At 36.7% G+C, this 15,700-nt stretch overlaps 1 protein-coding gene across 2 annotated transcripts in view; it reads left to right on the plus strand.

Annotated features, from left to right (window-relative positions):
- TBC1D2B (TBC1 domain family member 2B) overlaps positions 1 to 14,560 on the plus strand; it is a 50,094-nt gene extending 35,534 nt beyond the window's left edge. The window contains exons 10-14 of one of the 2 annotated variants that reach the window (XR_010917413.1): positions 3,721 to 3,838; positions 4,152 to 4,337; positions 5,711 to 5,832; positions 8,937 to 9,184; positions 14,443 to 14,560. Coding sequence is in view for 1 of the 2 variants with exons in the window: in XM_067534831.1 (XP_067390932.1) it covers positions 3,721 to 3,838; positions 4,152 to 4,337; positions 5,711 to 5,832; positions 8,937 to 9,132 (622 nt within the window). In the remaining variant the exon portion in view is untranslated. Of the gene's footprint in view, positions 1 to 3,720; positions 3,839 to 4,151; positions 4,338 to 5,710; positions 5,833 to 8,936; positions 13,181 to 14,442 lie in introns of those variants that run through there. The other variant, XM_067534831.1, reaches the window with a different exon arrangement.
- The last annotated feature ends 1,140 nt before the right edge of the window (positions 14,561 to 15,700 follow it).

The following is a 15,700-nucleotide window of genomic DNA, read 5'->3' on the forward strand; positions in this document are numbered from 1 at the left end:
TTGGAAGCTGTTTCAATCCTCAGTAACTGTTTGGGAGTAAATATATCAAATTAATTATTTAATAGGAAGAATTTGCAGGGAAAAGGTTATTCAAAATCATGTTGAAAAGCACAGCTTTTGGGACAGTGATCATAAAATTGATATTTTTTCTGAAAAATAAGGAGCTTGGTTCTCTTTCTTACAATATGGGGAACAAGTTGATCTAAGGGCCATATTGTGGAGTACTTGATCAGCTATCAAAAACATGCACTAGATGGTAAGTTGGGTTTTTTTCCATTCAGAGGAGTTGACAACTTGATGATCAAGAGCTTCATTTTGTTATTTTAGTTTAATAAGGAGAGAAGTCCATGCTTGGGCCATAAATATAGACTGACAGAAACCTGTGAAATATATTTTTGCGGGAGAGGTAGAATTGGAGGGAACCCACACAACAAATGTGGTGGTTAACAGATTTGAAGTTTTGTGTTTTTATGTCTGCCTTCAGTCTAAAACATAAAAAAAATTAAAACTGTGGCTGCCAGTTAAAACTTTTGGCACTAGAAGAGCCACAGACCTTATTCTTTGCCCCAATGGGTCTTAAATTAATAAATCAGGTCAGGATATCCTGACCTTGGTGTTTCCTTTCTAAAAAAGTTTTCATAAATTTTGTAGCATTCCTAAATTAAATAGAGAAAAATATTTAGGATCCACTTAACATAAAAGACCTCTGCAAAAGAAGGAGTTGTCTGCACTTTTTCTCCATTGATATGTTTTTTCACTGATTCAATTACACTGCTGAACACTTGTGGAGTTGAGTTTACTGCATTGGTGTAAAGTGACTTGCACTGGTACAGCTTTATCCTGGTTTGAAACCTACACTAGATGAAGCTACACTGGTGAAGCGACGTGTGTATAAAAGAAAAACAACATAAATAGTGAAGACAAGCCCAAAAGGATTCCTCCCTGAGAAGAATTGGTGGTAAATTAATTTTGTATCTTAATGTGTGCAAGATATGTCCGAAATTTCCCCCCAGTTATTTTCACATTAAACCTCAGCTAGGGCAAGAACATTCTGCTTAACATTCACTATGCAGTGGACACTTCTACTTTTTTGTGCTAAGAGAATATGACCCAGAAATAAAATAAAAGAAAGCTTGGAGGAATCTGGTGTTAAGGGAGACTGGCTGAGGGGGGAAGTGATATTCTTTTCTGTAACTTTCTTGCTGGTTTTCTTTTGTCTCCTCCACCATCACCACCACCATTTTTAAAGTTGTCACTTCTCCTTGATGACTGTTTTGAGACACTTGATTGGGATATTGCTGTACTGGCAGCTGATAAAGAGAAGAGATGGGGCAACAGGAGGGAGTGGAAAAATGTAATCCAATCTTTTTTTCTATGTAGGTGAATCTAATAACACTGTGTGACACAGAAATTTTCTAGATATTTCATAATGAAATGAAATCGCTATAAACTTGAGAGAGTAGGATTATGTATAGTTTGCTTTTTTAGATTTAAAAAGCAAAGAGCCCATATCAAGCCGGAAGGGTTGCTATCTCGAGAGCCCAGGAAACTGTTGGTTGGGAATGCTTAAATCACACAGACGGCTGCCGATATAAGAACCAAGGAAAAAGTGGAGTTGGGGGATGAAGTGTGTTAGTCAGTTTTGCTTACTGTGGTAGATAGGTAAAAGAGAAAAGTAGTTGAACAACCTTGTCACTGGACTTGTCCAAGAATTGGGAGCCTGAACAAAGTCCATAGGATTATACACATGGGCAGAGGGCATGGGTAACACAAAGAACAGAAGTATTCCCTTTGGATCGCTTACCAGTTTTCTGCTTAGAAAAACTTGGATCCTGAAGGTAATTGTCCTATGCCCAAAAATGAACTACTCTTGGCAGATCACTAAAGGAATGGCCATTCTGAATCGGAGCCATCATGCTCTTGGCCAACACCAGGTGATTAAGAAGAAAATGCAAGAAACCTCATGATTGAATGGGAATTTCAGACTGTGTGTGACCTAACTTCTTAAAAGATTTATAAAATATTTTTACTGTTTTTGAATGTTAATTGTCTGGTTTCAGCAGATTCACAAAACTTAATGGAAAGTTAGTATCTGTGTCCCACAGTAGTTTCCCTTACCTTGCAAAGTCTGAGAAGCTGTCAAAGTTTTGTAATGTCCTAAACTGTTTCTGTTTCCACATTCAGGAGGAGTTTCAACAAGCAAGTGATGTTAGATTAAGGCAATCTGACTTGAAAAAGAAAAGTCAAGTCTGATATTATGTGCATTTAATGTAACTTCTTTGGTGTTCATAGCTCCTCTTGACTGTGCAAACAGGAAGATCAGAAATGCAGCTAACTGTCCTTTGATCATGTTACAATTTTCATGAAATGGAAAAGTAAGACGAAACATACTAGTATTTTTATTTTATTTTTAAAACAATACAGCCCAGCCAATTCCTTTTTCACAAGCCCTGGCTATGCCACGCTTGCGTTGCATTCTTGAAAGCTCCTTCCCTTAGAATGCTTTATAGTAGAGCCCTCGGGGAATTTTTTCTCAAACTGTTCACTCCTTAATTGTGTTTTTTATAATTCAGTGCCCATCCCAGCTTCTTCACAAAAGGGAAATCTGAAATTCAGGTCTCTCTGTCCCCAGAAAAGAGAGATAATTATCACTTTATACAACAAAACGGAATCATCAATGTATTTTTTCCCCATAGCTTTTGGCAAATAAACTTCTAAGGTTCCAAACCTACAAGCAGCTTTGTGTGGGCTGATCTTTGCAGGCGGATGGTTCTCCATTGACCGCAGTGGGGCTCTCTGCAGGCACAAAGCAGCTTGTAGGAACGGGCCGTGGTATATCACAAAATACCTTGAAAAGCTGCACAGTAATTTCACTTTAGATGCAAGATACTTTTGGAAAGCTCACTACATAACTTAAAATCATGCTTCAGTTTGAAATCTTTTAACCTAGTTTCTCAACTAACATCTACAATTACTATAACTTGGAAGAGAATAGTGAGAAACAATTATTTTCCTTTTTTCTGTTAATTTACTTTGTGAGTTTGCTGCCAAACTGTGGGTAATCATTGTCTCTGTTCCCCTGTATAGTCAGTTTTTCTGATTGTTTGTGCGAAACACACAGCAGAAGGGGGAAGAATTTTTTTAAGTAACTTGTGATCATAAATCTATAAATATTGGTTTGAGGTCTCGAGCATGCGTAGCCCTTAAAATTACTTTTAGTTCATTTTTTAAATTATGGTCAATTTCAAGTTGGCAGTGTTGCTGTGCATAAAACAATAACTTGAAAAATTTAACTCCTTTAATTCTGTTACAGAAGGCTATTTAAATAATGCACAGGGTTTCCTTTGTGTGTAAAGTGTAGGAGGATCTTTATTTTTAACTCTGCCATTGAAGGAGGCCATGAAACCAACAGGTTCCCATTATTTTAATTTGGCCAAGCCACTGACAGAATGGCTTCCAGCAAATCAGTTTGCTTCCTTTTGTCTTAATCGAGCCACTTATTTAGCTGAATAGAAATATTGAACCCAAGACATGCCTCCTGTACGAGCTATCCTAATCATTTTTAAATATATTTAGCAAATTGGTTAATGTAGCACATTATCAGTTCATTATTCCTTGAGGAACAAAAAGTAAGGTTGCTTTATTTTAAAAATTTGTTTAAATAAATTTGATTTGGGTTTTAGTGGGCTTGTTTTCAAAACGGTCTCTCTTTGTTTTTAGATTGGTAGCAATTGCACTTCTCTACTTGGAACAGGAAGATGCTTTTTGGTGTCTAGTTACGATAGTGGAAGTTTTCATGCCTCGTGATTATTATACTAAAACTCTGCTAGGCTCTCAGGTATGCATTATGCTAAAATAAAACAGTCTTGAAAACTGCTGCTGAAATATGGTTTCAATCTAATCCGAACTTCGAAAGTAACTTCTTAGGAATTCGGTAAAATGGAAGTAATAATACTTGCCTTCAGCATGAGGGCTGTTGTGAGATTAGATTGATTAGTAAACGCAAGTGCCTTGCACAGTGGGAGCCAGACCTGACTGAGGCCTCTAGGTACCACTACAAGTATAAATGTCTAATAAAAAGTGGTGTGCTTTGAAACGTGTACAGAGCTACGTAAGTGCTTAGTAGCAGTAATAGCATATGTCGTCTTTAGGTTGACCAGCGAGTGTTCAAGGATCTAATGAGTGAGAAACTGCCACGGTTGCATGCTCACTTCGAACAATACAGAGTCGACTACTCACTCATAACTTTCAACTGGTTTCTGGTGGTATTTGTGGACAGCGTGGTCAGCGACATCCTCTTTAAAATATGGGACTCTTTCCTCTATGAGGGACCGAAGGTGAGTTGTATCAACTAGATGTTTTTCTGTTCATCTCGGATGTTGTAACAAGATGTGGTGGTGTTGAGAAATTCAAGGTGGGGGATGGTTGTATTTTGCAAGACTTAGTTATAAGAGCTGCTCAAAAAATGGAGTGGGGAGGAAATTTACAAAACAATTTTTCTAGCCAACAAATTCTTCCATTTTAAGTCTACATTTTGTGACTTGGAAATTTTGCACAATTTTCGTTAAGCAGAATCAACCCAAGTATTTAGGTAGTTCCCTGTCATAACACTTTAAATGCATCAGAGCCCCTTTTTGAGAAATAAGCAGATATCTAACCAGTTCTTTCTAGTTACAAATACTCTAAAACCGAGATGCAGTAAAGTGCAAGACTTGGCTGTGACTAGGGAGGTGGCATTTCTTTTCCTGTTTCCCTACAGCAAATATCTTTTTTATTTCTGTAGATACCCATCTCGTGTTCCGTGCACCTAATCTATTAATTAAAAATTGCAGCCTTAAAGAGAGACGAACTGCCTATATGTGTGCCCACCTCAGCAGAAACCACATACGAAATGGTAGCTGAATAAAACTTAGTTTTATTTAAAAGGTTTTATTTTTCTCAGACATTTAGATCCAACAGGAACACAGCACTTAAGCAAATAAGTGGAGGGAGAGAGAGACATGGGGGAAAATAGGCAAGCATGGTAAGCTGGCCTTCTCTTAAGTGAACATTTCAGTTCACAGTGTGGCCTTTTGTCTGTATCTTTGTCTGTGTGGTTAAATTAACTTTCAAAAGACCACAATACTGTGATAAAATATACCGGTACAGAGTTGCAAAGTACTAGGCCTGCTGAACCCATTCCAGCATGAAGAGAGTGTCAAGACTATTGTATCTCCTACAAATAACTGACTGAGCAATTATTGGCAAAAGTTGAATTGGCATTCAGGTCCTTGTAACATATCCCCAAGTGTTCGAATACCCCAAGAGACAAGATTGTGAAGTGCCAGTCACTGAAAAGCCAATTACTTTTTTTTTTTTAATGTGATACAGAAAGTTTTTTATTTCAATTCTGAAACAGCTTTGATGGTTTTGGTGCTTTATTAGGCCATATTGTCTTTATTTTAAGGTTTAGTTTTTGTAAGGAGTTCAGAAGACTTTGGACATTAGTTTAGATGATGCCCAAATTATTACTGCACCTGGGAAAAAATGTATGAGCATCACAGACAGAGTTGTTTCCTCTACAAAAAGCTGCCATAAGGATAATCAGCACACATTAATGCAGAATAACACAACATTTCTAAAAATCAGTTTTATAATAAGTGAAGGTGTGAATCGTATTCAGAGTGGAATGTGTGTGTGTAATATATATAAACCTTTTTTGAATATCCAGGTAATTTTCCGTTTTGCCCTGGCTCTTTTTAAATACAAAGAAGAGGAGATCTTAAAACTGCAAGATTCAATGTCCATATTCAAGTATCTCCGATACTTCACTCGCACCATTCTTGATGCTAGGTAAGTATTTCAAAAACATACATTTAATATAAAAAATATTTTGTGTTGGGGCACGGAGGAGAGACACTTTACCTAGATGAATGGTACCTGTTCAGACGAATACCTACTGAGATTTCTAGTCATTGGTTTAATTTTTGTCTATCTTCTTTCTTAAAATATGCATGTAAATAACTTCCCCATTCAAAATATAGAAGTGAGAGAAACAAAAGCAAAAAAGCTGCTGATAAAATGCTAAAAGCAATAACTTCTAAGCAATTTGGCAGTTTCACCCCATATGACTATATTTATGTTGCAGTGTTGCCATTTTGTATTTGTTTTGCGGTAATGCCTCGGGTCCCAGTCATGGAGAAGGGCCCCGTTTTGCTAGGTGTAGAAACACACGAAAAGACAGTCCCAACCCCTAAGAGCTTACAATCTAAGCATAAAATAAGAGATGGACATGTCTTACTGAATCAAGGATACCTCGTGTACTACTAGTACATGTACATAAGCAGTCATTGGGTGGTAAGAATAGTTTATCTTCTGGTGTGTGTGTTTGAGATTATGAGAACTAGACAGTGCTGTGAATTCTTATGAAAGATTAAGGATAGAATAGAAGTGCAGTTCACGTGCACCGTGTTCAGCATAAATTAGCACTTAGTGTTCTTAAATATTTGATTCAGGGAGGTGGGAAGTTAACGAACAGCAAAAAAAATTCTTTCATAAAATGGCAGTTTGTTTGGATTAGAATTTGGCACAACGGTAATACTCTTGGAACTGTTCTGTAATAACAGCTAAACTGAGGGACCGGTGGGGTTTTATTTACTTACTATAATAAATTGCATGTGAATTAGGGTTTAAAATCGGATTCCTGTACAGTCTCATCCAGTGCTTAAAGATGAATGTGAGGGGCTGGTCCAGTGACAATCCTCTGCACTTCCATGTAGGAGAGGGAGGTTGGCGCTCTAGAATAAAGTGGATCTGAGGGGATGGAACAAGTGTGTTTTATTTACCTCAGCATTGACTCTCTCCTTCCCGCGCCTTTGTTGATGATGACTTAAGGAACTTCTGAAGGGAGTTGTGTTTAGTTCTTCTTGGCCAAAGTAAAATGGTAGTCATGACTCCAAACCCAAAAGTGGAGGAAAATGCATGTGGTTTGAGTAGGTGGGTGGAAATGTTTTTAAACCCAAAGTAACAGAAAGATCAATGGAACTAGTGCTTTCTAAACCTGAGCCTTTTGAGTATTCCAGGAACTTCTAACCTATAATTCCCTTTGAATTCAAATTACTTTCCACAGCACCCTGCCAGAAACTGATGTTTGCAATCTGAATTGTTGTCCCTCCCTAATTTGAACAGTGGTGCTCTTTTCCTTGAGATCATGTCAGTCTTGAGGTTTAAAAAAGCTGGACCTTCCTTTTTTTTTTTTTTTTTTTTTTTTTTAACACAAATATGTATAACACCTGGTGATGGAATTCAATTTTGATTTTTAAAATTGGATTACTCCAAATCCCCAAACTTTAAACAGAAAACTTTTTGTATTGCCAAAGCATGTTTGCTGAACCAGGTTGGTTTTAATCTGTAAAATTTGGGGCCCCAACTACTTGCTTTTTGAAATTATTTTCCTTTTAATTTAGGGGTGGCAGGCTGTTGTTGTCTGGTAGCTTAAATTAAGGCACGTGTTAGTGTACAAAAGCTCTTTAATACATATGCACTATGTTCTGGGTTTTTTTTTAAATCCCATTCTGTATTTGACTTTATAATTCACACTTGTATGAAAATACTTTATAGTAGTACAGTGCCACCTTGTGGATTTAAGCCAGAATTGATTAGTTTACTTTGCAAAGATTGATTTTTAAGCTATGTGATTCATGCCCATGCCTCTCAAGTTCACCATTTTACAAAAAATTTACTTTTTAAAAATAATTTTTGGACTTGTAAAGCTAAGCAATAAAAAAAAAAAGCATGTAGAAAAATGACTGTAACAGATGTGAGTCCAGTCTTGTTAAAAAAAACAAAAAAAACAAACCCACATCATCCTATTCATAGTACAGGAAAGGTAGAAATTTAGTTATGTGATTCCTGAACAATTTCACGAGGCATTAATTGGCATGAAAATATTTCTGAAGTTTAAACTGTCTAATTTGAAAAGTCCCGACTAACATGTGCATTGGTGGAACTTCAGAATAATGTATAGGGAAGTAAGAGTTATATAACTGTTGTTTCACCATGCTAAAAATGTACCTCAGATGATCTGGTTTAGTGTATATATTTAGTGAGAGGTTATTGCTGTTTCTTGTGTATGCATAGAAACAAGGACATTATTTTTTTAACCTCTAAGAACTGTGAGTCTTATAAAATATGAATGTAGGAAAAGCTCAGCCTTTCAATCTGTAAACTGCAGACCATCTTAGGAGAAGCTAACCAGGAGCTGTACTGAGCTATTAAGGGAAAAATGGGAACTTCAGATATAATCATTAAAGATCTGTTTTATCACAGTCGCAGATCCGCAATATTGCTTATTCTCCTACAAGAATGGGCTAAATAGAATTATAGTAATTTTGTTATGTAAGGAAACTTGGTACAGTACTCTCTGGAGTCATGAAATGCAGAATGCAACTGTTGTTGTAGCCCGTGTATTTTGAAAGTGCAGTGCATTTGGAATGTGCAGTAATCTAATGCCAGACTTCTCAAGGCAATAGTACTGAATTAATTTCAATAGCTCTAAAGCAGAAGATCTGAAAGAAGGAATATTTAGGTAGCAAATATGCAGTAACCACTCTGGTTGAGGGAAAATGCTTGTTAATCAAAGCTTGGTTACATCTCCTGCTCACTGTTTCAAAGTCCTTAATACCATAGCAAAGTGTAGAGTTGGCAGCTGGTTCTGCAGACAGGCCAGTATCTAAGGGGACATTCTGTAACTAAAGTGGTCACTTTTAAACTGCTTCTTTTCCAAAACTACCTTGAAATTTTCAATTCTTCATCCAAGACATGCCAGGTACATGGGGAAGACTATGCCAGAGATTCATTTCATACCATGTACAAAGCACTAAAGTAAATGCAACTTAAAACTGCCTTTAAAGGCCATGGATCCAGAGGTGATCGTCTAATGCTAGTTAATCTTTCAGGAAGCTGATCAACATTGCTTTTGGCGATCTGAATCCTTTCCCGCTGCGTCAGATCAGGAACCGGAGGACCTACCACCTGGAGAAAGTGCGCTTGGAGCTAACTGAACTTGAAGCCATTCGTGAGGACTTCCTCCGCGAACGGGAGACCAGCCTAGACAAAAGGGACCTTATCAGTGATGATGATGAAGACAATTGAGAGAATTCATTGACTTACACTCTTTTTTGGAATCGTGACCAAAGCTTATTGAGTGGGTTAACTTCAAATACACTTCTATTTTATAAATCCTTTAAAACTGAATGTTAAATAGTGGCTTTGGAAATATGCAGGACAGTTTTCCAAACCCCTCAGCACTTTCTTTCAAAATATTGTTTTGTATCGGGGGCCAAACAGTTCTGTTTACACCTGTGTTCATGAAACTGTATAGAGCACTTAAAATTAATATCTCTTCAATCAGTTAAACAGCTGAGTTGCCAGTTGTTTTTCTAAAGTGCCCCATCACAGTGCCCATCTGTGAAGCCGTAGTATAGAAAAGCCCTCACTCTTTTAATATACCATTTTGTCTTGTTTCTGAACTTGTACATTATACTGAACATAGTTATACATTTTTATAGCACAGCCCCATAACATGGAAGGACATCATTTTTTAGTTTCAGGCAGATACACAAAACTAGCTTTCATAGTATTGTCATGAATAAATCAGCCATTCTTTGTGTTACAGCTGAGAGGATATGGAATGGAATACAGTAAGAGCTTTCATGTTGCTGTGTTTCTTTAAAGGCAGCATAAAAATGGATAGCTAAAAAGAAAATTGTGTGTATGTATACACACTTAAAATAGAAAACAAATACTCATTTAAACTTTCAGAGTACTTTAATTACAGTGCAAAACATAACAGTTGTATTTATTTTGAACAGCTGTTTTATATTATCAGATTCCCCTTAATACAGAGGGAAATGTCCATCCAGTTCTGTCATTTAATCTTTTTGTTTTTCTTCTGGCCACAACTTCTCAAAAAATGACAAGCAGCTGTTAAGGAGGATGGAGTTCACCACAGGAGTCCCACAGACATGTAGCAGATATTCTGTTGCTTACATTGAAACATGTTTGTTTTTTATGAAGTTCTGTTCTTCTCCCTCTTTGGGGTCTAAACTAGGCTGATCTTTTGGATTTTAGAAAAGCACCCAAGTGAACAACTTTTTTTCATTAATATAAACTATATTTTGCAATGGTATACGTCACAGTATTCTGAGAAAGGAAAACAAATGTTTAGCAATGCATCAGAGAAACCTAACGGCCGCAGAGTGTGTGAAGAAGTTGGTTAAAATCCTTTTTTTGTGGAAATAAACCATATAACACAGTCTCAAAAACATGCTGCTGTGATTGCTGTATGCGTAAACCATGAGAGAGCTCATGAAACAGATAGTTAGTTATTCACTTAGCATTGTTTCTAGCATTATGACTATGAAAATCTTGTTGGGTACCACTGTAATGTTTCACTTTGTGGTGTACACTGTTAGAAGGATAATTAGAGGACTTGATAGATTTTTCTTGCTTTGCTCTCATTTGGTTTGTCTGTTTATAATCTTCTTTCCCAAGCTTTTCAATCATCAAAATGTCTGTTTGATCTAAACATTACCTTTCTAAGAGCAACATAAAACTAGAATTCAAACAAAAGTCAATAAGTATCTGTCTCTCTCAAAAGTATTTTCGTTTCTATGGCAATAAAGCAGTGAAAATTGCAGTAGCAGTTTGAAGTGTCAGCCTGCAGTAACCTTCCATTCAGCTGTTAAATAGTATATTCATTTAGAATTGGATAGAACTCTTCTGTTTCAATCCTATTCATAAATACTGTGTGTTTATGATGGCTGTTCGGCTCTTGTTTCACAACTTCTTTTATTTCTCTTGGCTTAACTGAAACTTAGTTAAAGATATTTTGCTTTTAAACAAATATTCATTATAGAAAAATTGTCCAGTGTTATGCCTAAACAGAATAAGATCAACGCATCTCATGTAACTTGAAAATCTTGGTTAGATATATATTGGAAGACGTGGTTTTTTTGGGGCGGGGTGGAGGTTGTCTTTTTTTTTTTTTTTTTTAAGTTAGCAAAACATACAATTTCAAATAGGCAACAAGCCTTTATGCTTATTAGAGGATCTGGAATGATCTTCAGAATTATTTCAGTTGTGTTTTAAAACATTTTCTAACATGCATGATACAAGCAGTAAATTTCTTACTTCTGCCTCTTGCCTTATACTTGAATTTACTAGGCAAGTTTTTCATATTGCATGTTCTGTATTTCTGTTACACTTACTACTACAATGAGTATTTGAATATACAAAACAGACCAACTTTTTAAATTTTCTGATTGTATGCTGTCAGTGTCTTGGAGGAGCTGGTCTCTAACCAGATCTGTAATGTAAAGTCTCTCTGTTTACAAAAAAAAAAAAAATATTTTCAAGTGTTAAATGAAATCCGTCCATTTGTAAACTTGTTTAAGTTCTTCCTTAGTATAGCAACATTGAAAATACTAGGTTGGAACATTTTACTAGCCTACCATTCGTGGAGATCTTGCTATTTTGAGCCTTAATTTCAGACACCGTTCTGTGACGTTATAAACATTTTCAAATTGAATGCACAAAAGCCCTCAGGTGACGAAGAGAGAACTGTTCACTTTTGAACCACTGTTCAGGAAATTCCCCATAGCTGACAAGTGTATGGAGTAGAGTTGACTTGCAATGTTGCAGGTCCATTCCTTGTAAGAAATGATGTTGCTGATGGTTGAATTTAATTTCTTGTGTTCCAGCAATTCGTATAAAATGTTATTAATGGGGTATAAAGGTTGTATGGTAACACTGAATGACTGTTTACTGTTTTGAACTGCAAGTGTGTAAAATCTGATGCATGAAAAGTGGGATGCTCACAGATACCATTTGTTCCGATTGTTTTGTTGGCTACAATATGGGAAATGGCTTCAGTCAGGTTGCCAGTAGCCTGGTGCTTACATCTCCAGTTGGCCTTCTTGCTGGTGTCTTAGGCAAAAGAACCAAAAATTTAACTGGGCAATAAAGACTGAACTGTACTCATCCCTAGAAGTTCCTACAGAACAGGAGTGAGAAGCATATAGTAGGAGGTAGGGGAGGGGAAGTTTGCTTTACTATTGTTCATCCTGTTCTGTGAGCAAATAAAGGATTTTGTGTGCTGCTCATTGTGGCAGATTTCAAGAGCACTAAACCTTTTTAAATGAACATGCAAGTTACACACATTCAGCATCTTCACCAGGCGACACCAGACAAATACAGAGTGACCTGGCGACCTGCAAAAGCTAGATTGTGTCAACAAATAATGTTAACATTTAGTGATTTAGGGGCAAACTTTCAAAACAGCGCATGAGGATTTATAGGTGCGCACCCCTGCCATTGATTTGGAAACGAACCCCTAAATGAAAATAATAAAGATAACGTAAAATCAATGACCAAACTTTTTTTGTATGTTCAACATCTTGTTAAATGCTTTCATGTCTCTTCACTACAACACTTTTACAGACTTTTAAAAATAAAGAATTTCAAGGTTATGTACATATGTGCAAAATATTTGTTATGCATGGCTCCCATTATGTGTGTTTATGTAAGCCAAACCACTAAATTAACTATTTTTCTCTCACCCATTACGCATGGTTCTAAAAAAAAAAAAAAAAAATTTTTTTTACATATTCTGTTACATTATACAGAGAAATATGGTGCACTATACATCATAGCTATTATTAGTACTGCGCAGTATACCAGTTCCCCTATACCTACAGTATTATAATCAAGTGTTATTGGATAGTTTCTTTTACCAGGTAAAAGTTTATATGTAGTTAAGTAGAAAGAATTTGCTTTTTCATGGTTCTTCTGTACCTGTATATGTATGTATATTTACACGTGGTAGGGTGTCTGAGCAATAAGGGGTTTTGTAGTTTGAAATGGCTAGAGTAAGAGAATTCTTGAATTTGACAATCTAAGTCATGTTCACAATCCATTCTTGTTTGTTCTGTTGAACTATTGAGAAATGAAACTGGTCACTTTTCTACTCTGGAGCTATGTACAGATGTTTAAATAAAACCTGAAGTACCATATTTCATAAACAAAACCAATGGTGCATGGTATAAATCCCTTTCAATCACAAAACTTAACTGATCTTGTGTTGCTAAAGATTGTTGTAAGATTGAAAGAAAAATAAACCATTTATTACTTTGCATTATAATTTGGCTTGGTTTTTTTTTAAATAGACAGTTGTGCTGGAGCCATTAAAACATCTGGAAGAGGAATAAATTTGAGTCTCTGGTTCCTTTAAAAGTCAGATCATCAATTTGAGTTTTAGTGGAAAACTTTTGTTCGGGGCTGGACCAAGTATTGTCTGATTGGAATTGTTCTGGAATGAAGGAAAGGAAATCAAACAGAACAGGCGAATGAGAGTGTGAGAATCATATTACAGGAATTCTCTCTAATGAAATTTCTCATGGCTGAATTAATCAAAACAACTGGCATTCGCTGAAATTTTGAAGGTTGTCCGGCTATGCCAGAAGGAGGACAGGAGACACTGGATATGGTTTAATTAGGCCACAATTTTATTCTGAACTGTCTGGGAATATCCGGCTGATAAGTGTACAGTGAAAGTAATTCTATTATTGTTTTCATAGATATCCAGGGGCTTCTGTCAGCCCTCCCCCTTACCCATCCTGGACCCAGCTAACCAGCTGCTAGAACCTCACTATCCCTCCCTTGAATCAGAGTTTAAGGGGCTATAAAGGAGGGGGGTTGGCTCCCTACCCACCCACCTCCTGTTTTTGCTCCTTTAATGAATAGTTCCTTTAAATACTTTATTAATCCATTTTATCTAACCTTTGTATCCCTTCCCTATGGAGTACGCGCTCTGAGGTGCGATATCAAAGCCTAACTCCTGTAAATGTTTGCCCCAACTACATCAATATTAGGTTGAGGTTTGTCACCTTCTTGGTTGAAGTCTAAACCCTAGATAGACTTCAAACATTCAGTGTGATGGGTTTAAATTAATGTTTACATACACCTGTAGGCGTAATAGGTACTACTCAGTCAAAGACATGCTTGCATTATAGATTAAAGGTGTATTTTCGTGCCTGAGCATTCATGTAGAGGTATAATAAGCTCAGTGTTTAAGACAGCATGAGTATTTTCTGTCCCTGACCAACATTCAAGGCTTTTAGTTTCTTCCCCAAATTACATTTTGAAGCACTGATTGAAGGCTTTAAAGCGGCATAAGCATCTTAAACCACTCTAAAGCCTTAAATTAATCTTGTAAAATATATTAGACCTGCAAAGTATGTGTGTGAGAAGGGCATGGAATTGGGTTTGTGCCCATTTTTTCCCTGTTTGCTGCTTTTAAAACATCTTGAAGAGCTATTTTTTCTGTTGGCCTGTCTGCAATAAGTGCGGTTAGATATTTTTTTTTTCTCTTTTCACTTTCCCTGAATTTTAAAATGGCTAAAGGGCTTTTGCTCAAGCTTCCCAGAAAAATTCGTCTTCAGAGACTGAGCTCAGAAAACATCTACCTGAAGTTGGAACTGTTTTGCAACCATGGCTACAGTGGATGTGTCTGATCCAGGGGGCAGACAGGAAAGAAGAGAACTTTATTCTGCAGTAATCTAATTTTCTTTGAATAATGCAGTCATTCTGTGTTTCTTACGTTGATTGTAAGGTAAGCTATTTTGGAACTGAAAAGTTCTATATTTAAAGTCTGGTTTTTGTGCATGATGGAGTGGGGTGTGGAAAAGTTTCTGTAGAGGAACAAACATGCAAATTTGGATTTGAACTTGGACAATGTCTATGGGATTTTCAAATGTCCCATAGCAGGTCAGGCACCTAACTACCATAATCTCAATGGAAGATAAGAACCTAACCTGTGTAGGGGGCTTTGAAAATCCTATAGATACCTGAGTACCTTTGAAAATCTAGCCCTAACTCCCATTGAAATGTATGTTAGGTACCTAATCTGCTTCGGTGCTTTAGAAAATACTACTAGGTGCCTAAATACATTTGGGAAATCTGTCCCGTTATCCATTTTTCAAAAATGAATTAGGAGTCTTTAAGTCTCATTAAAAGTCAATAAGACTTAATTCTGAAATGCCCACGTCACTTTTGAAAATTGGATTTAGGAGCCTAAAGTCACTCAGGCACTTTTGAAAATGTTACCCTGTGGTAGTGCTGTTTCCTTCAACAGTGTAATGATACCGGTTACAGTTTATGCCTAGCGTGATCTCTTTATTTCATAGTGACATCATAGCACACATCACTGACTGTTCATAGGACGTGAGCTTTGTCAGAGCATAGCAGGGTCTTGAAGTGTGGGAACTGATTCACCTGGGAAATCTGTGCTAATCACAAAGCGGTAAAGAGAGCAACTGAGACTGAACATGACTGCAGGTGGCCTAAGGACCTTCTATCCTGTATGCTGAAGATGGTAATCTCCAGGGATAAGGAATAACCAGCTCTGGCATTCAAGTGCATCAGTAAAGTGTACAGAGGTGATGTCCTGACTCAAGACAAACTTCTTCTGAATTTTTTGTTTTTTTAAATATTTGTATGGCAACAGCACCTACTAGCCCTGTGTTAGGCTAAGATCCCATTGTGCTAGGCATTGTACAGACAAAATCTTTCTATGAAAAAAATGTGATTGGCTTTACAGCTTGGTTTAAAAGCGTTGGAAAGAAGAGGAAGTAAAACAGCTAGGAAAAACCCTCAGCCAAAA

This window comes from Emydura macquarii, unplaced genomic scaffold (genome assembly GCF_026122565.2).
Source record: "Emydura macquarii macquarii isolate MOO-44397 ecotype Brisbane River unplaced genomic scaffold, CSIRO-AGI_Emac_v2 contig_3451, whole genome shotgun sequence".
Taxonomy (NCBI): domain Eukaryota; kingdom Metazoa; phylum Chordata; order Testudines; family Chelidae; genus Emydura; species Emydura macquarii.